The sequence below is a fragment of the Branchiostoma belcheri genome, unplaced genomic scaffold (assembly GCF_001625305.1).
Source record: "Branchiostoma belcheri isolate BF01 breed outbred unplaced genomic scaffold, Haploidv18h27 scaffold116, whole genome shotgun sequence".
NCBI classification, from domain to species: Eukaryota; Metazoa; Chordata; class Leptocardii; order Amphioxiformes; family Branchiostomatidae; genus Branchiostoma; species Branchiostoma belcheri.
Window position 1 is genome coordinate 806,584 of NW_017802558.1, and position 26,168 is coordinate 832,751.

At 40.6% G+C, this 26,168-nt stretch overlaps 1 protein-coding gene across 1 annotated transcript; it reads left to right on the forward strand.

The window, feature by feature from the left end:
• Window positions 1-22,923: 22,923 nt before the first annotated feature.
• LOC109462393 (mesotocin receptor-like) lies at window positions 22,924-24,375 on the forward strand. Its single transcript, XM_019758932.1, has 2 exons — window positions 22,924-23,721; window positions 23,896-24,375. Exons 1-2 carry the CDS (start codon window positions 22,924-22,926, stop codon window positions 24,373-24,375), a joined length of 1,278 nt encoding a protein of 425 aa, XP_019614491.1.
• The last annotated feature ends 1,793 nt before the right edge of the window (window positions 24,376-26,168 follow it).

Genomic DNA, 26,168 nt, shown 5'->3' on the forward strand with positions numbered 1-26,168 from the left:
TAAAATCAGTATGCTTTAGTGTGGGAGACTGTGGATTTAGCGGTAATAACTCCTGAAGGCATGGATCGATGTTTATGATTTTTGGCAGACAGGTTACCGCTGGGAAGATCAATATCAAGTGCAAAAATGGGCTTCGTGGGGGGTCCCTACGTAACTGCAGTGGACCTTTTGTGTTTGTCGTTTGTTAGCAGGATATAACTCGAGTATATGTGAATGGATGTTCATGATTTTTGATAGGCATGTTATCGTTGTAAAGACCAAGGTCAAGTTCGAAAATGGGTTGCTGCAGTGGACCTTTTCTGTTTGGAAAGGTAACGATCTAGAACAATGTCCTTCTGACGAAGGCATGAGATCTACGACCTCTAGTTTGTCCATGTAAGGGGCCCTGGGCCACACTGATTTGATTTTATGGGTGACATCGGCGCGCGCATTGATTTTCGCCTGTTTAAAAAAATAGCCTCCTCCGAAGCTCTGGCCTGGGTGCCATCCTCCGTAGTCCATGGTAGCTAGTGACAATAGGGAGCCGGCGATAGCTACGTAGGATGGCAACTAGGCTGCCGAAACTCCGCGGAACTCAATAGCTCAGTACAGTGCTAACTAATAAATGTCGCAAAAGGCCAACATCATGTCCCTGTTTGTCGTAGAAGTAGTCATGTTCTACATGTACTACTACCGCAAATTCACGATACCATCTTTGTATTCCTGTGGTTTAGCAGCATTTCTTTCGGCTGGAATTTTTTTATTCGCCCGCGCGCACTAGTTTGGGGGTCTTCAGCGGATGTCATCCATAGAATTCAATCAGTGTGGCCTTAGCTCGGTCGATATTGCCATCGCTTTTACGGTGGTTTACCTGCGATATGAATGCAAATGTGTGCAGATTATTCTCCTCAACCATGATTGATGTTAAAAGGCAAACATACACAAGGTGAAACATGAAAGCATTGCTCTTTAGGCGTTATTCCTAAAAAAACACGTTACGACGAAAACACAAGATAATGCAATTTGGCCGCTATATAATTGCCAAATTGCATTATCTTGTGTTTTCGTCATAGTGCTTACCCGATGTCGTCAAAAACAACTGCCATATCGCTTTCTGGTTCGGAGTAAATCCCTTTGGAATCTATGGTCTTAGATATATGCAAATTATTAAAGCATGCAAAGTCCTACAAAATATCAGTTTTAAAAGGGTCGGAAGAACTTTTGCAGATGATGTATAACGTTACACATAGTACTTTAAACAAAACCAAACCTTACAATCTGATGTGCGTGTACGTACGGGGATACAGGTATGACTAAACATCGTGTGACGTCAGCGAGCGAGACCGACCAATCACGACTCGCCACCCGCGGTATCCAGGCAACGACAGCTTCCAAAAATATGTTCTAGTTTAAAAACGAGAAGCGGTACCCGCATAACTCCTCTTTCCGCGCGATCCTCGTTACCGACTGTGGTTTGGCCAGAAGAGTGTGCAAAGTCGATCACCAACTGGACCGGTTGCTAGAACTACTAGACAGCAGTGATTTTTGTACTTCATCCGTGCCGTACAAAAAGAGGCGTCTTTCCGTTTGGCAGGCGGGTGTATCTCCGTCTAAGAGCTACACACACACACACACAGCTTCAAGAACACAAGGTAAGGCGCACTTAGCTATTCCCAGGCGTATTTATGAAAAACAGTTGGACATTGATTTTAATCAGATATTGTCAATGTTGATTACATTTTGCAAGAAAGAATAGACCTTACTCTCCAAGCAGAGGTTGTGGGGGAATGATCGTTACCTTTTTATATATGGCCCTTTTTTGTCGCTACCTCCACCAACATTAGACCTATTGATTGAGTGCTGCGTACCTAAACGTATCATCTGGTACAGATAATTTCAGAGGATCAGGTACATGAACAATTTGTTTGACAAAGTAATCTGTGGTCTTCAACGCTACTAAACCTTTCCCAAAGACAACTACAGTTATTTCAAATATCTACTTATATCATGCCACGACTCCATATCTACGTACGTAGGCCAATATATATGCAGTGCCTTACAAAAGAGAAAAAGTATATTGTAACAGACAGAAACGTTTATTTGACGTGCATCATGTCAAAATGCCGTTTGCGTCCATATTCCTGTAGTCATAGTTTATAAGAATGGTCTTATTGTATTGATCACATTGTCATTGTTGCTATACACTGTGCCATGTATAACTGTCAATCAATAAAGTAAATTCATTCAATCTAGAACAATCTACAATATGATGACAGAATGTTTGAAAGAACAGTTAACAAAATGTTTTATGTAGCTATATCGTCTTATGGAGTAAAACCATTTTTTTTCGAAAAGATGGTGCTGATTTTAGCACACATACGTATGTTTTCATCTTTTTTTCCGGTGCTAAATTTTGATCTCTGTGGTAGGATCAACACCTTTTTGATACCAAAGTAGGTCAACAATTTACATATTTGCGTATGAATCTATTCAGGTACAGTACATGCACGTTACAGTATGTTTCTGTATGTTGGACCTGTACTTAGTACCTAATACCACTATCATTGTAGTGTTAATACGAAGCACTCGGCGGGTGATATTGTTTCTTCATAACTGCATATAGGTTAGCATACGGCAAAGCTATATTCGTATGTGATCACTGTATATCAGCAGTGGTGGTTCTAAAATTGAATTGTGCCTCGTGTCACAAATACCGTGATCTCTGACTATAATGGTACGGCTCGCTTGTAGCAGATGTAGAACTGTTTAAAGATGTGGTCCTAGTAGTATCTAGGAAAATGTCTAGATGTTTACACATAGGCGCACCGAATCCGTAGTGTGTTTTAGGCACACATTTAGACAGATTAGCCTAAGAGGCTCGGTGGGCGTCACCCCACACGTACAGGTGGGGACGTCGTGTAAAGTGCCTTTCCCAAGGGCACAACGTCGGGCCACGGTGAGTATCGAACCCAGGACCTCTTGGTTACAAGTCCAACGCTCTAACCTTTGCGCCACTGACGCCAGACGAGTATCTAGACACAATATAAAAACACCGAAGTTTGGCCTTTGCATAAAATGTCATCAACGATCTCTAAACGCGACCATTTCTATTCGTTTAACACGGCAAGTAAGATTCTGAAACCTTGAGGAAAAAAATGCAGTTCTACAAATCTCAGATCAACGAGAGTTTCTTCTTAAATGCGCTGCTTAATGAAGATGATTACTTCTAATATCCCTGTGGACGGCCAAGCTTAAGGTGGATTTGAAAGTGCATTTTCAAGGTCTATGTGGACCTCCGCTATGTGGCCCAAGGCCTGGCTCAGCATGTAAGAACTCTTCAGCTAAACACAAGTTTACACCACTTAACACGCACGGTGGTTTTCTCATACGTGGTTTGTGTGTATCGCCTGAGGGTTGATCGAGTCTTCATGGCGTGTACGGAATTCAAAATGAGAACTTCGCTTTACCGTCCTCATCACGGTTAGAGCAACGGTTAGAGCGTTGGACTCGGAACCGAGAGGTCCCGGGTTCGATACTCACCGTGGTTTGACGTTGTGCCCTTGGGAAATGCACTTTACACGACTTCCCCACCTGTACGGTGGAGTGACGCCCACCGAGCCTCTTAGGCTAATCTGTCTAACTGGGTGCCAAAAAACAGAGTACGGATTTGGTGCGCCGATGTGACAACATCAGCAAATTTGCCACCGAGAGCCGTTAATTTTTTTTACACAGCATAATCTGTCCTACCCAAAAGTTTTATAAAGGCCTCCAATGCAATTTCTGGGCGGAAAATCTGGATTTTCAAAGTCAAGTTTCCGGTCAATCTTTTAATGTAGAATGTTGAATCCATCCTATCTCATAGCGTACTAATATCTGTTAGGCAAAACTGCGATGTCGCTGACGGTAAACGGTTGCTTGTTTTATTTCGTAGGCTGGTTCTAGCTATTTATTCCAACAAATAAAGAGACACGTCTCCTTTTTGGGCTATTTCTAACGCTTCAAGTATGAAACGAAGCTCAGAAAATGTGCTAAAAAAGGCAGTAAATGCCAATATCAGACAGATTTTCTCATCCAAAATGTTTTTTCTTTGTCGGCCTGAAATTGCAGTGGAAGCCGATACAAATTAGCGGAATGTAGGATACAAAAACATAAAAGTGTTCTTATTATACCAAGTTTGAATGACGAAAAGAGGCGAAGAAATACATCTCTGATCTTGAATAAAATACACATTATTCACCATATGTATCCATATCTAGTCTGGGCCACAATTAAATTATATATTTCATATTTCAATCAACGGCTATGCCTAATCCTTTTTGCGATTCGCCGCGGTTAAAATGGAAAAATGTGTTTATCTTTTATCATTCCAAACACACGTAATGACAAGACATGGCGCACTCAGGTTTTTCAACTTATTCTTATGCCACTACTAACACAGAGGACAACACAATACGCATTTTTACCTGAGTCAATTGAGGATAGTCGTGTTAAGTGCCTTTCCCAAAGGGCACAAGATCGGTGGCATGGCAGGATTCGAACCAGGAACCTCTTGTTTATCAAAATGTAATGGCCCTAAAGGCATCCAGTGCAGTGTTTAGGGCTTGGAAACCCGATTTTTCAAAGTCATTATTCTAGTCATTTATCATGCACATACTGGGTTGAAACCACACTACCTAATGTATGTTGACCCTCGTGGATCAAAAATACCCAAAAATTCTGACAGAAAATGGTTACTGGAAGGGCTGATTTTAGGGTACCACCCAGAAAATAAAGGACTCATATTGGGGCTTGTTTTATTAAGTATTAAGTATTAAGTACCCAAAGTATGAAATACTGATTGAAGTGTACTAATGTAAAATAGTATGCGTCAATATCATAAAGATTGCCTTATTCAGAACATTTCCAGTTTTGCTGCCCTGAAATCGCATTCGATGCCTTTACGGTGGACACGAGGATGCGAATTTTCACTAGCGCGTCCTTGAAAAAGGTGAGAAGGGACAAAGGTATATATGCGAACCAACCACATGTGTCAAATCAAAACGGCTCATTAAATTCTACACGCCAAAAATCTGGTCACAGTTCGTGATCGCAGTTAAAATCGTGCCGGGCATACGGTTCACAATAAGGCACTGTATAACAAGGCCAACGACAACATACCAGTAAACCTTTCTGATGACTAAATCGATGTTTTGGGAGACGGTTTTGACGTGTTCCCATTTTCACCTACGGCTTTCAATCCACTTTGCTATAATCAACATCTCAGTGTAAGCTTAATGTTAATGGCATGAAAATGTACGTTACGCCTCAAGCAACGAGAGAAGGCGGTAAAAATAGTTTATCTTGCGTTTGCAGGAGAGTTCTACGGTCCGGTAATGGTGCATAAAGTATAATGATACTCTAAAAACATGGTGGTATGTTTTGAGCGGTGATTAGGGGGTGTGCCTCTTGTTCTCGTGCAAAATGACTAATAAACTGGTGGACGCACCAACCACTAAGTATCTGATACCAGCCCAGAAGAGAACAAGAAACAGTTATGCTTTCAAATATCAGAGTTTGCTTTCAAATATCTATTGAATAACTATGAAAGGGGTGCTAGTGTTTTCACGGTAATGAAAAAAAACCTACGTAGGATGTCACTGGAAGAAAGACGACAAATGTCCAGACTGTGCATGATGTACAAAATGACTAATAAACTGGTGGACGTACCAAGTGCATAATACCAGCCCAGAAAAGAACAAGAAATAGCGCCATGCCTTCAAGTACCAGAGTTATCAACCAAGGATTGGAGGTGTTCAAAAACTCGTATTTTCTAAGAACTATGATCGTAGAGTGGAACTCGTTGCCACTAAGTACAGTTGGGGCATCATCACTAGACAACTTTAAACCACTCCTGCAATTTAATGTGCAAAGAGTGGGTGTAACAGGTCGTTCGGTGTACTATAGCTAGCTGCCGCCGCGCCGCGTGCCTGCGAAGTTGATGCGTTACGCCGAAGGGCGGTTATACCGGCTACAGATATTTTTACAATGTCGCAACATCTAATTGTCTAACATGTTCATATGTCTTAATATCTAGGAGAAGAATAGACCTTTGACTTAGCCACCAACCAACCAACCAACCAACCAACCAACCAACCAACCAACCAACCAACCAACCAACCAACCAACCAACCAACCAACCAACCAACTACTATTAGACAATAAGCGCGTGCTAATTTCAGCCGAGCAACAAGAAAGAAGACCAAAGAAAATAAGAAAGGTGAGCCTTTACTCCATTCGTTTCACGCTGGTATCGTCTTCGTTGGATGCTTCAAGACAATGTCAGGGTGGCAAAATAGGAATATTATGGATATTCTGATATTGACATTTACTACTACTATTACTTCCTTAGCACATTGTCGTCATTATTGCATACTTGAAGCGTTTGAAATAGCCCCAAAACAAGCCATTTGAGGAGTCCTTTTATTTTTGGGTGCCACCCATAAATAGCTAGAACCAGCCTAGGATACAAAACAAGAAACTGTTTTTCGCCAATGCCACAGCGTTCTTTCTTCACAGATATCAGTATGCTATGGAACAGGATTGATTCAACTTACTACATTAAAAGAATGACCGGTAAATGGACTTTTTGAAAATCCAGTTTTGCCACCCTGAAGTTGAAATTGGATGCCTTTGAACACATGATATATCACAGTAAGGACGGTAGGGGCGTGGGTGGGCGAATGGCTTGAGGGAAAATGAAATCAGGACAAGTGAGAAGTCGACTAATGACGCCCATTCACCAGTTTCCCATCCCCAGGATGCAATGCGAAAACAGGGGGCTAACCCTCATCTGCATAGGAGAGGAAGGCATCGGAATGATCCTGTTGACGTTAAACAGCTTGTTTTTCGGTGTGTTTTGAGGTATTGGGGCATTTTATGCTCAACGTTAATTAAACCACTATGGGTGGAATCTGACAACAAATAAAGAATGAAGTTCTTGTGTTCTTTTTTATATATAATAATTTGGAACATGTGGTTTGTTACAGCATCAGTATAGCGTTACCACTATAACGTTACAAACTACATATTCCAAAAAATTAATTCTCTGTTGCCAGGTTCAACCCATAGTAATTTAATCAACGTTGAGCATAAAATGCCCCAACACCTCAAAACACACCGAAAAACAAGCTGTTTAACGTCAACAGGATCATTCCGATGCCTTCCTGTCCTATGTAAATGAGGGTTAGCCCCCTGTTTTCGCATTGCATCCTGGGGATGGGAAACTGGTGAATACGTAGGCAGCCAACAGGATCTAGGAACAGTTCAGAAGTAGGTCTGTTCGGCACCGATGTCGTGCAGAAACATGTGTGACACATCACCAAGCTTACAGCCTGAAAATCCCCGCTACTTGTGCAAATTCCGAATAATAGCGTCGGTAAATGTCAACCCTTTCTTACATACGAGGCCATGTTGATGTAATGATTATATGGAATGAAGTGTCGTCCGTTTCCAAAAACAGTTTTCGACCATACTGTAAATCGTACAAAGCAACGACAAGATGAACAAATATATATGCAGTAAATTGCCAAAACAAATAGAGTTTTGAACAAATATTAGAACTAATAGATACTAATGCCGAAGAATGCTTAAATCAATTCCTGAGGAAAAGAGGAATATGTGAAGATATGAAAAAAAATCTGTTATTCGCCAAACACTCTGGATGTTTAGTTATTTGTTCAACATTTATGACCACGTAGACTTCATAATACAAGTAGATTTTCCATCCGCGCGCTCGCATCAGTTTTGGGATTCCCAGAGGATGTCGTCCGTATAATCAAATCAACATGGCCTAACTTAAGTTACATTCAAGCATGGAACTTCATTTTCACACATGATGTTGAAATGCGTACAACAAGGGTCTCAAAACAAGTGTTGATAGTTACGACGATTTAACGTGATTTTCTACCTCGCCCTTTACCAGTGGCAATGAGTGATTGCACAATCACAAACACTGACTCCACCAGGAGGCTTTTTTTACCGAAATTCATGACTTCCTCTTTCAATACTGTACGTCAAACCCCATAATAGCTAGCGTAGTAGTAGAAGTATAAGTTTTTTCCAGACAATAGTTGTCTGTCTCCTATTATTGTATTGCAATGAGTAGTATACTTGATTGTAAAAGCAATTAGCCTTCGGGTATGATTTTTCATATAAAGTTTCACAATAAACACCGTGAATCGTAACTTCGTCATCAGAAAGGCAATTGTTTCCTGTGTTCTAGACACTTGTCAGCACGGAAGGTCGAGTTCTCAATCATGTGTAGAAATCAGGAGGCAATAACGCAGAACTCATCACACAAAATCTCTTATCAAGGACGCTAGTAGACACCGGGACTGTTATCACTGTTAGCCCGAGGTGCAAGTCGCGTGGGCCCGTTTTCGTTTTGTACACTAGTTGCCGCCTTTATTGACTTTCTCAGCACATCTCCTTTGATTATAGCCGAGATAATTGCAACTTGATGAGGTTGTTCATTATTTACAGTCAAAACCTCGCTCCTGAAGGGGGGCGTGCTTTTGTTTGATGTTGGGGGAAGGTGAACTGGTATTGCACATCCTCATTTTAGATCGTGCCCCGGGCAAATTGGATGTAGGCCTCGAGAGACTAGATCTGAGGTGTAATAATGTTACCCAAGCTGCATTGCTATCGTCTTGTCGGATGAGCTGCCCGGAGGTAGCGTGATATATTTGTTTGTGTCAGTCAACAATTTATGATTTTCCCCTGCTTTCACATTACAGGAGCAATATCAGCACAAAGACTCAAGCTCGGTAAAAAAAGAAGTAAGCCCCCCACACAATACGAGAAATAACGTATTTCAGAAGATTTATATTTGCGTATTGCCAAAACGTATTCGTGGATATAGCGACAACTTCGAATGCACGTCACTCTCAAGGCACTAGTGTAGGCAGCAAACAACGGATGGGCAGACGCCCAGGAAAAAGACTTAGGCCACAGCAAGCAATTTTTATGGATGACATCAGCTCGCGTATTAATTTTCACCTGATTTGGAGGGAAAAAAAGAATTTTGTTGCCCTCTGACAGTGGTCAACATGCCAAAAGTGGGCAAAGATGTCTGTTGCCATGGCGGAACGTGGATGGCAGATAAATATGAAGGGAGAAGACAAGACAAGGCTCTGGTTTATTGTTTTGTCTCTTACTTTGATGCAGTGGTGTATTTCATTCCTTTTATATGTGATGTTTCCAATTAATCAAACCATTTGTACAATGATTGAAAACTTTTATTTTTCAAAGTTATTTGAGTGACAAATGGATGTTGTAATAGCTGGCAGTCAACTTCTAGCACAATCTAGGTATCATTTCTTGTTTAGCAAGGTTTACGATCTCAAAATTTGAAAATGCAGGATGTTATTGTTTTGCCCTATCGCATTAGATTTGGAGTCTGCGGAGGATGTCATCCATAAAATTTACTTGCCGTGGCCTTATGTAATGATAGACGGTAATGTCCGGAGTGTTGGGCCGACTATTGCATCGTGTGTCTCATTTGTGGCTTGTCATTTGTAAGGATACAAGTAACACTTGTTGCACTGTGCAATGTACAATCTACCAAAGCCGCGTATACCACCAGAAATCTACGGCATTGAAAACCGACAATGGTTAACAACCTCTTTTTTTTCAGCACCAAGGACACCACCGATCAAATGTCCTTTACGTTTAAAATCATACAAAGCAATTTCAGGGCACCAAAGGTAGTCAATTTTCAGGTCATTCTTTTCATGTAGTAGGTTGAATCAATTCTATGACATAGCATACTGATATTTGTGAGGCAAAAACGTTGTGGCACTGGAAGAAAACCGTTGCTTGTTTTGTATCGTAGGCTGGGTCTAGCTATTTATGGGCGGTACCCAAAAAATAAAGGGAGTCCTCACGTAGCTTGTTTCTGGGCTATTTCAAACGCTCAAAGTATGAAATGACAACGAAATGTGCTAAGAAATGTCAGCAAATGTCAATATATATCAGACAGATTTCCTCACCCAGAATATTCTGTTTGCTTTGCCACCCTGAATTTGCTTTGGATACCTTCAACATCCTTTAGCCTTTCTTCGTCTCCACAACAGCTCAAATCTCCGTAACTAACGACGCCCACACTCCCTATACAACTGTGATCGTTTTTCATCCCCATACCGGGTTACCTTTCCAACATACAAACGTCTGGTCTAAGCCAAGACTCTCAGAAAATTCCTCTGTACCGTCTGATAGACGTAACTTGCCTCCAGCCATTTCCTCAATGGGAATAAAGACCTCTCAAAGGAACGCTATCAGAATTGCTATAACTACTTTGAATCAACGGTGTCTTCTACGAATTTGTTTTTAATGGATCCATAGGGACATTTCATGTCAGTGTCTCAATATCTCAGAATCCCCTGATGAAGTTGTGACGGACAGTATCTTATTAGACTGAAGATGTATATGTTTGTCTACGTTTTTAAGTTACAATTATAATGTGCTTCGCCAAAAAGCAATGGCTTTACGGGTTCAATGACACCATCAGTTCCTTTGCAGTGTAATGTTTGTTCCCTAAGGCCTTGAGGGTCTATTGAAGTTAAAGCTATTTATTGATGATGTGAAACTTTGTAGGTGGATGGGGGAAATTATTCCAATATATCATGAAATTGTATTTGACTTCGTGGAACAAATAGTAGCTTGCAAACGAACTGGCTGTGTCATTGAGTGGGTCACATGTTAAGCCATGTCGACACGGTTTTGTGTCAAGTATTTAGAGTGTATATAAGCTTTGAGTAGAAGTTACATCTACACGATACCGGACAAAACCCTGTTCTCACAGAAGCTCTGATGTGATCATGTTTTCACAGTAACGAGAGATGTAAGGTATAAAAGAAGAAAATGTTAACGATTGTGTGTTTTGAAATCTGTCGGTTCCACTTTTTCCACACATCAATGCACAACACATGCACGGGAGCCTACGGCGTGTAGAACAAAATTGTTCCCATAAAGTCTGATGTCAAGTATTTATAAGCTTTGAGTAGCAGTTACATCCATACGATACGGGACAAAACCAGTTTCTCCCAAAATCTCTGATATGAATATATTTTCACAGTAACGAGAGATGTAAAGTATAATAGAAGAAAGTGCTAACGATTGTGTGTTTTGAAATCTGTCGGTTCCACTTTTTCCACACATCAATGCACAACACATGCATGGTGGCCTACGGCGTGTAGTATGAAATTGTTCCCATAAAGTCTGATGTCAAGTATTTATAAGCTTTGAGTAGCAGTTACATCTACACGATACCGGACAAAATCAGTCTCTCCCAGAATCTCTGATATGAGTATGTTTTCACAGTAACGAGAGATGTAAGGTATAAAAGAAGGAAATGTTAACGATTGAGTGTTTTGAAATCTGTCGGTTCCACTTTTTCCACACATCAATGCACAACACATGCACATAGCCCTACGGCGTGTAGTATGAAATTGTTCCCATAGAGCTAGAGAATGCCCTTTGAGAGGATTTGTGGCTATGAATCCATAACCTTATGGCGGGAACAAAGGCTGGCGCCGGCGCCTAGGGTTAGAATTCATGAAAGGGCAAAGTCGTGTACACCATGTGTCAGTTCAAAGAAGCAATTACCTTTTTTACCTCCAGGAAAAATGGAGGTATTATTTGTTGCTTGAGTAACTGTTTTTTTGGCGTATAATCAGTATTGACAAAATGTATCGTTTAATATGGTTAGAAAAGAAGGAGACTTCCATAACTGAAATGAATCTGTGAATGATAAGGGCAAATGTTACAAGCAAACGCTTTAGCTGTGAACAGAAATAGATCTTGAAGAGTGCTTTTCATTTTCTTCTGACGATACCCATGGGAGTAATTGGTTCAAATAATGTACTATCAATATATATATATATAAATATAATCAGTATTGACAGGATGTATTTTAGTTTTATATGGTTGGAAAAGGTGAAGACATCCATGTGCATGACTGAAAAACTTGCCATGAGTGCCAAGGGCAGATGTTACAAGCGAACACTTTAGTTGTTGTTAGCGTATGAACAGAAATAGACACTGAAGAGTGCCTTTCAGATGCTTTGGACGACTTCCTTGCGAGTAATTGGTTCAAATAATGTACTATCAGTATATATTTAGAAATATAATCGGTATTGACAGGATGTATAGTTTTATATGGATAGAAAAGAAGGAGATGTCCATATGCATGACTTAAAAAATCTTTCCATGAATACCAAGGGCAATTGTTACAAGCGAACACTGTAGCTGTTGTTTTTGCATGCACAGAAATAGACTCTGAATAGTGTTTTTTAGTTGTTTTTGACGACACCCTAATTGTAATTGAAAAGATAAAGAGATCCATATGCATGACTGGAAAAAAAACTTTCCATGAATGCCCAGGGCAAATGTTACAAGCGAACACTTTAAATAGACTTTGAATAGTGCTTTTCGGCTACTTTTGACGACACCCTTGCGAGGAATTGATTCAAATAATGCGCTATCAGTATGTATATAGAAATATAATCAGTATTGACAGGATGTACCGTTTTTATATGGATAGAAAAGATGAAGACATCCATGTGCATGACTAAAAAACTTTCCATGAATGCCCAGGACAAATGTTACAAGCGAACACTTAAGCTGTGAACAGAGTGAAGAAGAGTGTTCTTTCAACTGCCTTTGCCGACACTCTTGCAAGTAATGGATTCAAATGGTGTGCTATCAGTATATATAAAGAAATATAATCAGTATTCATCATAATTAGTATTGCTTGAGTACCTGGTTTGGGCGTATAATCAGTACTGACAGAATGTATCGTATTCTATGGTTAGAAGAGATGGAGACAGCCCAAACTGAAAAAACAAACTTGCCATGAGTGCCAAGGGCAGATGTTACAAGCGAACACTGTAGTTGTTGTTAGCGTATGAACAGAAATAGACATTGAAGAGTGCCTTTCAGATGCTTTGGACGACATCAATGCGAGTAATGGATTCAAATAATGTGCCATTGACAAAATGTATCATTTTATATGGCTAGAAAAGATGGAGACGTCCATGTACATGACTGGAAAAAAATTGCCATTAATGCCAAGGGCAAATGTTACAAGCAAACACTTTAAATAGACCTTGAATTAGTGATGCATACCGGTTCACTGGACTTGGATCCGGACTTGTAAGAATGTTTAGGTTCAAGTCCAAAAAAACCTAAAAGTCGAGAATCGAGTCCAGACTTATTACGATAAAAGACCATTTCACATACCCCTTTTCTTTCCAAACCACCTGAAACCTTCTGTAGATTGCAAAATCTTTGCTGCAAAATGAAGAAAACATTGCCATCGGACATCGTCAAGTACTGGCCTCCATGTTATGTGGCCAAAGTTTCACCCAGACAACATTGCAAGGTTGCCAACATGCAATTTTGTATATGTCATGGGTTTAGGTCCGGACTTACAAGTCCGGAACTGAACCTAAACCTCTGGACTTGAATCCGGACCTGAACCTAAAATTGAGTTTAGGTATGCATCACTACCTTGAATAGTGCTTTTCGGCTACTTTTGACGACACCCTTGCGAGGAAGTGATTAAAATAATGTGCTATCAGTATATATATATTTAAAAATGTAATCAGTATTGACAGAAGGTATCGTTTTATATGGTTAGGAAAGATGGAGACATCCAGAACTGAGAGAAAACTTTCCTTGAATGCCAAGGGCAAATGTTACAAGCGAACACTTTAGTTGTTAAAGTGTGAACAGAAAAATAGATATGGAATAGTGCTTTTCAGCTGCTTTTAACCTCCTCGTGATAACTAAGAAGAAAAACCTTTCATCGTAAAGTGTTGTTGCCACCCTCCATCAGCTACACTTACACTTATGTCAGACGTAAGATGTTGTTGTCTTCTCCAGGGAATGCTATTTTCCTCCTAATGGACCCCAAACTTCAGGCAGTCATAGGGCCACACTGCGTGACATCTGTGCGCGCGTTGATTTTCGCCTGTTCTGAAAAAAAATTCACCTATCTCAGAGTCTCTGGCCTGGGTACCATCCTCCGTAGCCCATGGTAGCAAGCGACACTAGGGAGCCGGCGCTAAGTACTACCGTAAATTCACAATACCAACTTTGTATTCCTGTGGTTTAGCAGCATTTTTGGCCGGATTTTTTTTATTCGCCCGCGCGCACTAGTTTGGGGGTCTTCAGAGGATGTCATTCATAAAAGTAAGACAGTGTGGCCTAAGATACCGTCTGTCACTCAGCGGTGTGCTTTACGCCGAAGGGCAGTTATACAGGCTGTACAGATATCAACCTTACTGGGTTACGTTTGAACATCAGAATCTTAAAGCACGTCTCGGGGCCATGCAGAATTCGTCTTGAACCTGTGACAGACTTTTGCAGGAACCTGTTGAGATGAAAAGCTAGAAAGTAATTGAGACGTACTTATATTCACCTCTGAGTTGGAAAGAATCTGTATGTTATTACTAGGACTGAAATCGATACCCTTTGATTCCATATCTACGCCGTTCAGCGTATAACATTTCACTTTTAACTCGGTAACGGACTGATGTTTTTTTGGCGACGTCTCAGGGAGGAGCCTAATGGTACAGTATTGGGTGCAGTTTCCAAGAATTCTAGGAATGGTACAGGCATTTTGTCCACAGGAATGGAATGTCCACAGGCATTTCTCTGACCCACATCTATGCACACATTAGTGAAAACCCTTGGGAAGACCCTGGGGCTCGTTCACTATACACTCATGATCAGGAGAGGAGTGCACTGTATCTGTCTAGACTAAACAGGTACCAAGGCTTCCTCAAAATCATGAAATGATGGCACTGCCATGCAAACAATAACCCTAACCTAAGAACTAATCTTACTTTCAACGTAATGAAACAAAACAGAAATGATATCAACGTTATGAAAACAATCTCTATAAGAATTCCAAGCAGACGTTTGAACTCTTGTTGTTGGTGCTATGGTCTTGCCATAACTACCTACCCTCAAGTCAAGTCGTGAGGATGCTGCCGTCAAACTCTTCACACAGATGCTACAAGAAGACCACCCCCTACATGACCTTGTCCCTCTCTTCAGATCTACAGCTACCGGTCGTTCACTCAGGAACAAAAACACTATCTCTATCCCCACCCCCCCGCCAGAACAAAAAAGACTACAGAACTCTTTTCTTCACCAGTCAATCAGACTCTATAACCAAACTGCACATATAGAGTCTAGCACAAGATAATGGAACATGTAAATATATGGGTTGTACAGCTACTGTACTGTTTTTGTAAATATGATATTTGACAATTTGTATATATAATATTTGACAGTTGCAAATATCAACGCCATTCAGGCAACATTATATGCCATGTTTGTCTGTTTACTCTGTTATGTCTGGTATCTTAATAAAGAGTTGAATTGAAATTGAAATTGCAATGTACATGACATAGGAAAAGAAACCTAACGTGGACCGCGTAAAATTACCAGTAATCTACATGTTCTGTTTGGATGCATCACAGTATATGTTTTCATGTAGTGCATATCCGTAGTCACAATTATAGTCTGAAGTTATAGTCTGATGGTGGACCTAGCTTCGAACTTGTTTCAGAAGTACCTGAAATTCACCTGAATAAAAGTTTCTGTGTTTGTAGATGCGCTGTAGTAAAATGCATTATATATATTATGGCCACTTTTTATTGAGACAAGGCCTGGTATAGTCTGCAATGTCAGGGTCAAAAATGTGACTTTCACAGTTTATCACTAGGGCAAGTTCCGTTGGAACGTATCCAGCGACACTTAGTGAGGTAGTCATTGACTTGTTGAAATTACTTTAAGTGCGTCAAAGGCCTTTATAGTGTGTATAATGGGTCGAATGAGACAATTGTTACATACTAGTGTGTCACTCGCTCTTCATAGCTAGCACGTAAAATGTACCACTCAGAATGTCAGTGAAGGTTAGACACCCAGGTAATAAGATACGCCAGAAAACAGTTTCTCAAGCAACTGGATATGATTTTGGAAGCGGTCAGACGTTTCAGGTAGTATCCACTAGCTTTCAGTCAGAGACACTTAGACTGCAGGAGAAATGCAAGTTTATAAGCACGAAATACTGATTGATATGCAAATACGTGAGGACAATTTTTTTGGAAGTCCAAAAGGAAACAAAAGTTAGACGAGTCAAGACAAGGATGATGCAAATTAGTCAAAAAGCTCTTGTTGTATGCCACTCAGAAAGCTTCGGACTTCAAAAAGCAGTAATAGTTTCAGCACCAGCGACAGCGCCATTCTATTTGTATTGTATTCTTTATTCGCACATAAATGATTAAAAAACAACAAATATAAAACAGGGGGTGGGGGCTGTAGGACCTGCGCCTTTCGGTATATTTAATTTGACCCCGATTTGTCTGCCCTATATTGTTTGATTAGATTGTGCATTTTTATTTCTTATTTTTATGTAGTATTATATCTTTGTTAATTATTTTTATGCTCGATGGCGGCGCTTATATAAGTTTTATTAATTTGAGTGCGTCGCCAACGCTGTCTTGTTTTTCTTGAAATTGTGATCTTTGTGTAATCTTCGTGTTGGAATAAAGTCAGACTACCATCTATTTCAACATTATTGTATTGACTAAGCTACATATAAATGCGTCTATCATAGTGAAACAACTGAACACTACCTTCTACACTGTAATACTAGTCAAAGAAGACGTATTCTGTTATCATCTCTTTCCAACATAGTAGAGCTACAGCATCTCAATGTTCTGAATCTTATGTTCCTTACTGCTACGAGGGTCCACATCTCGTTCACATTCACAAAACTGTGATGTCTTTGATGTAGTTAAAACTTTATTTACTGTACAGGTAGATTCTCGTAATTGATAGATCATCAACTTGTCTAGTTTATACTCATTTCTTTTACTTACTTTGTAATCATGTATGTATTTTGTCATTGTATTTTATTCTCGTTTTATTTTTTTGAGTAGAACAATCTGTGCTTTTTGCCTAATACTCAACAAAGATATGTGAATAAATGAATAAATATAAAAAAAATAGAGTTCAACATTTTACTAGAAATACGATGTAGTGAACGTGAAATAGGTCATCGACCCACAGCGCGTTCATAGGCCGGAAAATGCTAACATTTGGGCCGCTAACCACACTTCAGCTTAATCATGTCTAAATATAAAGTCACGCTTCCCGCACAGTGAATGCCCCATTATTTACGAACGCCTTCCGCAGTTGTTGGTTGACAAAGCCGAAGTCACGTTGCGGAATACGTGTTGGCTTCGCTTGCAAAGAGGATATCTCTTGTTTTGTGTCAAGGCCTTTCACGGAAATACTCTCCAAGCAGAGGTTTGGGATTTGGCTAATTTTTTAAATGTGTTTTTAGGCTTTTTTTATCGGACTTTTTTTTGCACTGGTATCTTTTTTTTACGCAATTTGACCAGCGTAAAAAGACATTTCTATGGGGCTTTCGTTTTTGGACTGGTAGCTTTTTCCGCGCGAAACCAGCGTAATAAAAATGCAGTGCAAAAGCGGAAGCCCGATAAAAAAAGCCTAACAAAACATAAAAAATAAACCAAAGTCCAAACCCCTGCTTGGAGAGTATCACCAAAAAGGTTTTCCATATCATATGGACGAAAGCAAAATGGAAATGGAGTGATATTAACTTTTTTTTAATTCCAACATGACTAGACATAGTGACGGCACACTCAAGTTTTTTAAACTTATTTTTATGCCGCTACCAAACAATATACACACAATATTTTCATCTACGACAAGTGAGGAAAGTCGTGTGAAGTGCCATTCCCAAGGGCACAAAATCGGTGGCATGGCAGGATTCGAACCCGGGACCTATTTGTTCTGCATAGATGAATATTTTGTCTACCTGTTCTGAACAGATGTGCTTCGCACACACCGATCCACTTGTTAATTTTAATTGTATACTTCTGTCGAGTTTTTTGTGGTCGGTGGCGCACAAGAGAATAATAAGGCCACAGCAAAAAAGTTTTATACATGTCATCCTCCTCAGACTCCAAATTTAATGCGGTAGGGCGAAAAAAAACAACAAGACGGGCCAAAATAAACAAGATTCATACATCTTCAACTTTTGAGATCTTGAACCTTATTAAACAAGAATGAAGGCGATAAAACATGACATCACAACAGGTCTTTATTCCTGTTTTTAACAGTATAAACTGCCCTTGCAGATATGTATGCATCTCAATAGATAGGTAGATAGGCTGGTAGAAAAGATCATCCATACGCGATGAAACACCTTACATATGCATTGTCAACGCTTGCCACCAAATACAAGCAATTGTTCCTCAAGTTTGCTGGTTCGCTGACGGTCTCTGAACCGAAAGAGGTTCACAACATTTGGTCCGTTTTCGGCATGTTGTCCATCGTTGGAGGCCAACAAAATTTTTTTGTTTTTCAAAATCAGTTGAAAATCACTGCGCGCGCTGATGCCATCCAAAAAATTCCTTGCTGTCGACTAAGGACAATTTACTAGGTTGGGTCTTGCTACAGTGCACATCATGACAGTTATGAATACCCTAGATCATGCTGATTTGATTACGTGGATGACATCCTCTGAGAACCCCAGAACTGATGGGAATAAAAAAAAGCTTGGCAAAAAAAGTTGCCTTCGTTAATTGTGAAATCTACGTAGTCATGACGGCTGAACAAATGACTAAACACACAGAGTATGGTATGGCGAATGATAAACTTTTCATTTTCATTTCTTCACATTTTCTTCTTTGCCTTTGGGATTGATGTTGGCATTCTACGACATAAGTATTGTCTTCCAATATTCGTTTCGTAACTTGAGGCATAATTGCTAATTTTGCAGCAGATTTGTACGATGTACAATATGGTCGAACACGGACTATTTTTTGGAAACGGGCGAAAAATCATGCGCGCGTGGATGTCATCCATACAATCCAATCAACATGGCCTTACCGAGCTCCAGCCCATTTACCACATCCACTCTTCCCGCCCCTGTACACATCCGCCAGCTCTCGACATTGTCGCCTATGACGTCACCAGTGGGCGGATCAAACCGGTTCGCCGTTATTCAGATTCACGATGAAAAGGAAATAGATGACGATCACTTGGCAACTCCTTAGAAATTAATGACTCGATAACTTCACATGAACGGAGGTGAAATTAATGGTATTAGCGTGTTTCAAAAGAGCTCACGGGATCCCAAAACCTGTTATTATTACCTTCGACAAGAAGGTTATGTTTTCGTGACTGTGTGTGTGTGTGTGTTTGACTCTCAACAGCAAAACTCAAGAAGGCATGAATGTAACGTAATCATAGTTGGTAGGGGTTTGGTGAGAGGAGAAAACGATTAGATTTTGGGCCCCCTAGCAGCTTTCCTTGGTACTGCATCAGAACTTGATATTTCGTTTTGATGTTTTGATATCTCGTGATCTGGACATAAGGTCACGATTTTTGGTTGGTACAGAGCCCTTGGAACAGAGAATAAGTGACATAGGTTTGGGCCCCCTAGCAGCTTGTTATGAAACTGCAGGGCCAGTTTTTCGTAAAATGTTTGAAAGATCATAACTCGAGAAGGGGTTGGTGGATTGTCATGATTTTTGGGATGCAGGGAGTAAAGGTGAAAAATTACATAATTAGATGTTAATTATGCAAATAAGTGTCTAATTTGCATAAAATCTTGTCGTTATTTCTGGCCTGCCTGAGTAGAATGAATGTGTGTGCGCGCGCGCGTAACTGATGGTAGTTTCTTTTTGATATCAAACTACAAACATGCCTTAAAAAGGAGGTATAGAATTACAACTGACAGATGGCTTCGTGCAGTTTGCGAGCTCTTTATAATAATGTTTGTTGCAAAATCATGCGCGAAGGCTAATTGCTTTTACAGAGTCAAAAATAGTACAAAACAATAATAGGAAAAAGACAACTACAGTCTGTGAAAAAATATACTTCTACTACTACGCTTGCTATTACGAACGCCTTCTTTGATGGCAGTGGATAATAAATTGACCCACGTTCTGCATGATGAGTGGGCTTTGTGATCTTGCAGTCTTTTGATGATCTTCTAAATGATGAAAAGATGGAGAAATTGTGGCAACTGTTTGAAATAATGTGTTTTATAGTCTCTATGGCAATGGTATCAACATGTTTAGCTGTCATGGGTTACATGCTTTGTTTTGCAGTGTTTATTGAAGTCTTCTAAGGCAATAAGAATTGGAGTTTAAAGTACCGATCTGAATGTGTGCATACAAACACATCAAAACATTGTGGCAATAGTCGACTGGATAGAGCAGCATACCTTTGGCCACAGCAAGTAAATTTTATGGATGACATCCTCCGCAGACTCCAAATCTAATGCGATAGGGCGAAAAAAAACAAGGCGGGCAAAAAAAAACAAGATTCCTACATTTTCAAATTTTGACATCATAAACGTTATTAAACAAGAAATGATACACATATTGTGGTAAGTTTACTAACAACTATAACAACATCCATTTGTCATTGAAACAACTTTTCTTGTCTCCTCTCTTCATATTTATCTGCCATTCACGTTCCGGCATGGCAACAGACATCTTTGCCCATTTTCGGCATGTTGACCAACGTTAGATGGCAACATAATGGCCCATAATGTCTTTTTCAGGCGAAAATTAATGCGCGCGCTGATGTCATCGCTGATTCTGGAAACGGTCAGACGTTTTAGGTAGCATCCACATCCACTACCTTTCGTCAGTGACACTGGAGACTTGTCAGAAAAGCAGGTTAATAATCACGAACTATTGATTGATGTGCAAATAAATTGAAGACGAATTTTTGATATACAGTAAATATCGAGACTGACATCCGTCTTGCAAGCCTGCAAAGACAAAATCAAAGCGTGTCTATTGATAGAATTGTCTTACAAGTAAAGGACTCTGTTGAGTATGGTAGGATTGTCATTTTGACCTTTTCTTATATAAGAAGGGCACGTGTAAGCGTCACCTTCTAGTGACCGGTACCGCACAAATATGAATTATGAATATGATATCATCATCGATTCTCCAGCAGTGTGAAACGGTCATTTCAGTCGGGAATAATTTTCATCTTGCCAAATTATCATTTTGATATTTGCATTTATCAATTTGGAGTGGCTCTTGTTTAAGGGAGAGTTCATTTTGAAAGGTACACAATGCAATTTCAGGGTGGCAAACCTGGATTTTCAATCCTATCCTGTGTAGCATGACGGATATTTATGAGGCAAAAGTGTGATGTCGCTAACGGAAAACGTTTGCTCGTTTTGTATCGTAGTCTGGTTCTAGCTAGTTATGGGTGATACCCGTGAAATAAAGACACGCCTCACGTAGCTTGTGTGGGGGCTATTTTTTTTTTTATTCCAACATGTAATCACCAGACGTGGTGACGGCACACTCAAGTTTTATCAACTTATATTAATGCCGCCACCAACACAGGGGACAATACATGACAGGACGATACTCATTTACACCTGAGCTAAGTGAGGAAAGTCGTGTAAAGTGCCTTTCCTAAGGGCACAAGATCGGTGGCATGTCAGGACTCGAACCCGGGACCTCTCGGTTCCTTGTCGCGCACTCTGCCGCTACGCCACACGACCCCACACTATTTCAAACGCTTTACGTATGAAATGACTAGCCTGGGTGCCATCCAGGCTATGAAATGACAAAAATGTGCTAAGAATAACAGTAAACGTCAATATCCAAAAACATTACCTCCGCAAACGAAGGTAATAAGTATGTCACACTTCGAGCATAAAATCGTCAAAAATGGCGACCTCCTCAATCAATCATGATTCTAGCATCCTTCCTGTGACATTGGAATTTGCATCTTTATTGCAACAATAACATTATGCACTGATTAAGATTGATCTTTTAGTGCAAATTGTTTTTATATATGTATAGGATTTTACGCGTATTATGCGCGACGGGTGTCGAACTTCTAACATGATATATTAGCCTTTCTGCTAACTATATACTCCACATTCCCAGCATTGGTATTTGACTTTGGCATGGATAACATTTGAATGATTGTTTGTTTATATTTTGGCACAACTATATAAAAGAAAATAAATAGAAAATTACTTAGCTCTTCCATCTGGCCCGGTCCGCTGCCATCTTTGGTGCCTCATCGAGAGTAAAACCATGGCTCCGCACTTCTTTATCGATAGTTCTTCGCCATGTTTAGAAATAGAAAATTATATAGAATCAAAACAATGTACAAATAGGGCTTGTACAAGACCCTCCTGCTTTCTAACTTACTTAAGAAAATTATGATCATGAAATTGATATAATTTTTGAAAAGGTTGATTAACGGAAGAGAAAGATATAGGAAAGAAATCCGTTACATATGAATGAATATCATGACACCAATAACATACATGTAATAATTGAAAATGAATTAATGGAAATAAAGATATAGCAAAGGGGACTAATACATTCAGACGATTTAGCGAATAGTAATATTAACTTTATTGTACAACAATTGTATGGGGTAAAAAGTATGGCATCTACATGTACAAATTGACCACACTTTCGTAAGGCTAACCAAACTAATACAAAAGTGGGTGGCTAGTTTGCGATAATTATGAACTTTTACATTCATAGCAAAAAATAAAGCAGCCCACAAATGACAAAATTTTACAGGTGTATGATAGTTACACAGAAATCAAATTTTCAACGATCACTGTCGCCTTCATCAGGATGATGAATGATCAATCTCGCGAGAGTTACGGTTACAGACACGTGACCTTATTCACACGAGACTTTACCGATACGTGACGTAAGTAATTGATGAAAAGTGCCAGGGAGTTTATATCGTCCACCGTTTGATCACTGTGAAACTTTGTGTTGGAACGTTCAACATTTTACTATGAGTACTACTAACACAAATGAACTTTCATGATAATTTGAGGACCAAATGTTGATATTTTCTGCAGGATACAAGGAGGTCGACGAATCAGGAGACATGACAGAGCCACCGACGTATTACCCTACCCTCGGCGTCTTCACCAATGAGAACGCCTCTTACAACACCACCACGACCCTAGACCCAAACCTGGACTACAACGCACAGTCACGCATCGTGGCCCTGGTGGTCATGGTGGCCGTCGGGTTCCTCGGCAACGTCCTGGTCTACCTGTGGATGTGGGTGAACCGCCGGAAGAAGTCTCGGGTGAACCAGCTGATCCTCGGGCTAGCCGTGGCCGATCTGTCGGTGGTGACCTTCACGATGCTGACCCAGATTATCTGGGAGTCACTAGACGAAGTTTGGCTGGCGGGCAACGTCATGTGCAAGGTCATCAAGGTGTTGCAGGTGATGGGCATGATGGCGTCGTCCAACATGATCGTGGTCATCGCTTTCGATCGACACCAGGCCATCAGGAGCCCGCTGAAGGAGACGTTCTCGGCGCCGACGCTCATCCTGGCCGCCTGGGGGACGGCCTTCGTGTCGTCCCTCCCGCAGGCGTACGTCTTCAGCACGGTGGAGGTCGACGGCGGCGAGGGCGTGCAGCACTGCAAGTCGCTCTTCGGGTCGGTGCCGCTCTGGCACCGGCAGGCGTACATCACCTACGCGGCCACGGTGCTCTTCCTCATCCCGTTCGTCATCATCGTGGTGACGTACGCTCGCATCCTAAAGAAGATCTCGGACAAGGTCAAGGAGGGAAAATCGTCCAAGAGAGCCACCTTCAACAAGAAGGGGAAGGTCTACCTGCAGGTTAGTTTCAAAATGCTGTGGTGTTCGGAAAGAACAGATATATTTCAACATGTAACGACATGACGTGGTGACGGCAAAATCACTTTTTTAAACTTATTCTTATGCCGCCACTAACATGGAGGACAATACAATACTCATTTTCTTTATTTCAATTTTTTTTTCAAATTTATCCAGAGCACGGGAACAGGAACACTGTCCAAGGCCAAGATCAAGACCTTGAAGATGACCATCGTCATCATCCTGACGTTCTTCATCTGCGGCACTCCGTACTTCATCATCGAGATGTGGGTGGCCTTCGGAGACCCTTCCAAACTCAGCCCGGACGTCATCGCAGTTCTCGGCATCTTCGCCAGCGCCAACACCGCTACAAACCCGTTCGTCTTCCTGTACTTCAACACCACGCAGGCGTGTCTGAAGGAGCTGGGGCGCGGGGACAAGAACGGCGGGTACGGGCTGTCCACCAAGAGCACCCGGCACCAGCGGAGACCCACCGGCAGGTCGCACCTGGCCATAGAGATGGCGGATCTCCCCATCATCATCCGCACCAGCTCCAGCATGAAGATGTCGTCCCTGCGGGACAATGAAACCTACACGACCGTGCTGTTTACTCCCACCACCAGCACGGCGGACATATGTGGCAAAAGAACCGGGTAAGGGAAGGCGTTTACGCGGTTGAAGATCACGCGATGTCCCGTTTATAATACTCTCAGTAGACTACCGGTACTGTATCGTAAGTTCTAGCACTATCGGGGGCGGGGGAGGGGGGCGAAAGACGAATGATTTGTTAGCGGTAATAAGTTCACTGTGCAGTGAAAACCGCGAACATAAAGCACTGTGATAAAATCAGAAATTACAGTATAAGTCGACCTGTGATTTCTTTACCGAGTAATGATAATGTCAAAACAAATTGGATTTCATGACAAACAATAGATAAATCCTTTTCAAATCTAATTCCATTCCCAGCACTAGAGTTCCACGATGTCATACCTTCGACCAATGATCTTCAGACACTTTCTCATATATTATGGAAATGAGACCCTGATTTGCATGATTTATGACTGATGATGTTGATTTTACCTGACTTTCAATTGTCAGAAGTGTAAAAGCCTCGCCATTCAGCAGTATGGTTTATGGCATTTTCTCAAATTATGCAAATGAGGTAACCTTTTGCATAATTGGTAACCTACGATGTTCCTCTGTCCCTTTGTTACATACTTGGTTATATGCCAAATATGATTTTAATTCGTGATTATTGCCTTTCCGAGTTATGCAGTTGACACACAGACACAGACACACAGAAATACTCAGACGCACACGCGCCCGGACACACACACACATAGACACACGGCCACGAAAACAAACTACATACTTTAACCTTCTTGTCGAAGGTAACAAGCTACTGACGCCATGATTACGTACAATTGGACACGTACGTATACAAAACGGCACGTAGATACTGTTCCCCGACTGGTCTATTAACTTTTGATGTGGCCAAAGACGGTCTTATTGTTTCGACCTACTAATTGCATGAGCTGCAAGAGAGAGTAAACTAAGTTGCGTATAGCTTCTCGAATGTCTCAAAGTTTATTCCGAGGTATCCATTTTCATATAATCCCTCCGTTTAAAGACACTCTGGCGTCCAGCCGTAGCACTTTCTTCATCATTTCTACGCCAACGTATTCTCCAAAGGTACACGTCTTGGGCTCTTTGCGTCTTAATAAAACCTAACGCAACGAGTAGAAAGGGTGGAGAGTTGGGTTTTATGTTATTTATTCTGTCTGCAGACTACAAAGACATTCCGTAAAAAGTAGTGCAAAATTTCAAGTTCAAGGTTGAGTGTGTTTCTTCGCCTCTATTCTCCATGTACCTGTACAAGTACATGTACCTGTATCTTTGCGTCTTAATACTTAAATATAACAACCTTGTACAGCGAGAAGAAATGGCGGAGAGTTGAGTTTTATGTTATTTCTCTCTGCACACTAAAAAGGCAGTCCGTAAAAAGTATGTAGTTCAGAATGTAAAGTTCAAGGTTGAGTGGGTTTTTCCGCCTCTTTCCTCACTCTCTCCGTTGTCGAGGAAATTTGTCTGATATTGACATGTACTCCCACAGCAAGTAATTTTTATGGATGAAATATGAAAATTGTAAAAAAAATCACATAATAATCAAGACAATGCTATCTGTAACTTAAACGTTTCTGGAAACACCAAGCTTATGCATGAATGTCATCTTTTTAACCATTGCTACAAGCAGGGGTTTTAGGCTTTCGGTTTATTTTTGACGTGTTTTAAGGTATTTTTATCCAGCTTTGTTTTTGTACTGGCATTTCACCCCAGTCAAAGAGATAAAAAAACACACAAGTACAAAAAAAAAGAAAGCCTGATAAAAACGAATGTTAAAAATAAGCCCAAATCCTTCACATACGCTTGGAAATTAATGATCCCTGTCA

What these genes read in the sequence shown, in the direction of transcription:
- LOC109462393 (XM_019758932.1), top strand. Translation starts at nt 22,924, where the DNA reads ATGTTGATATTTTCTGCAGGATACAAGGAGGTCGACGAATCAGGAGAC. An exon ending in AGGGGAAGGTCTACCTGCAG is followed by an intron (nt 23,722 to 23,895) that starts GTTAGTTTCAAA and finishes AAATTTATCCAG; the next exon opens with AGCACGGGAACAGGAACACT.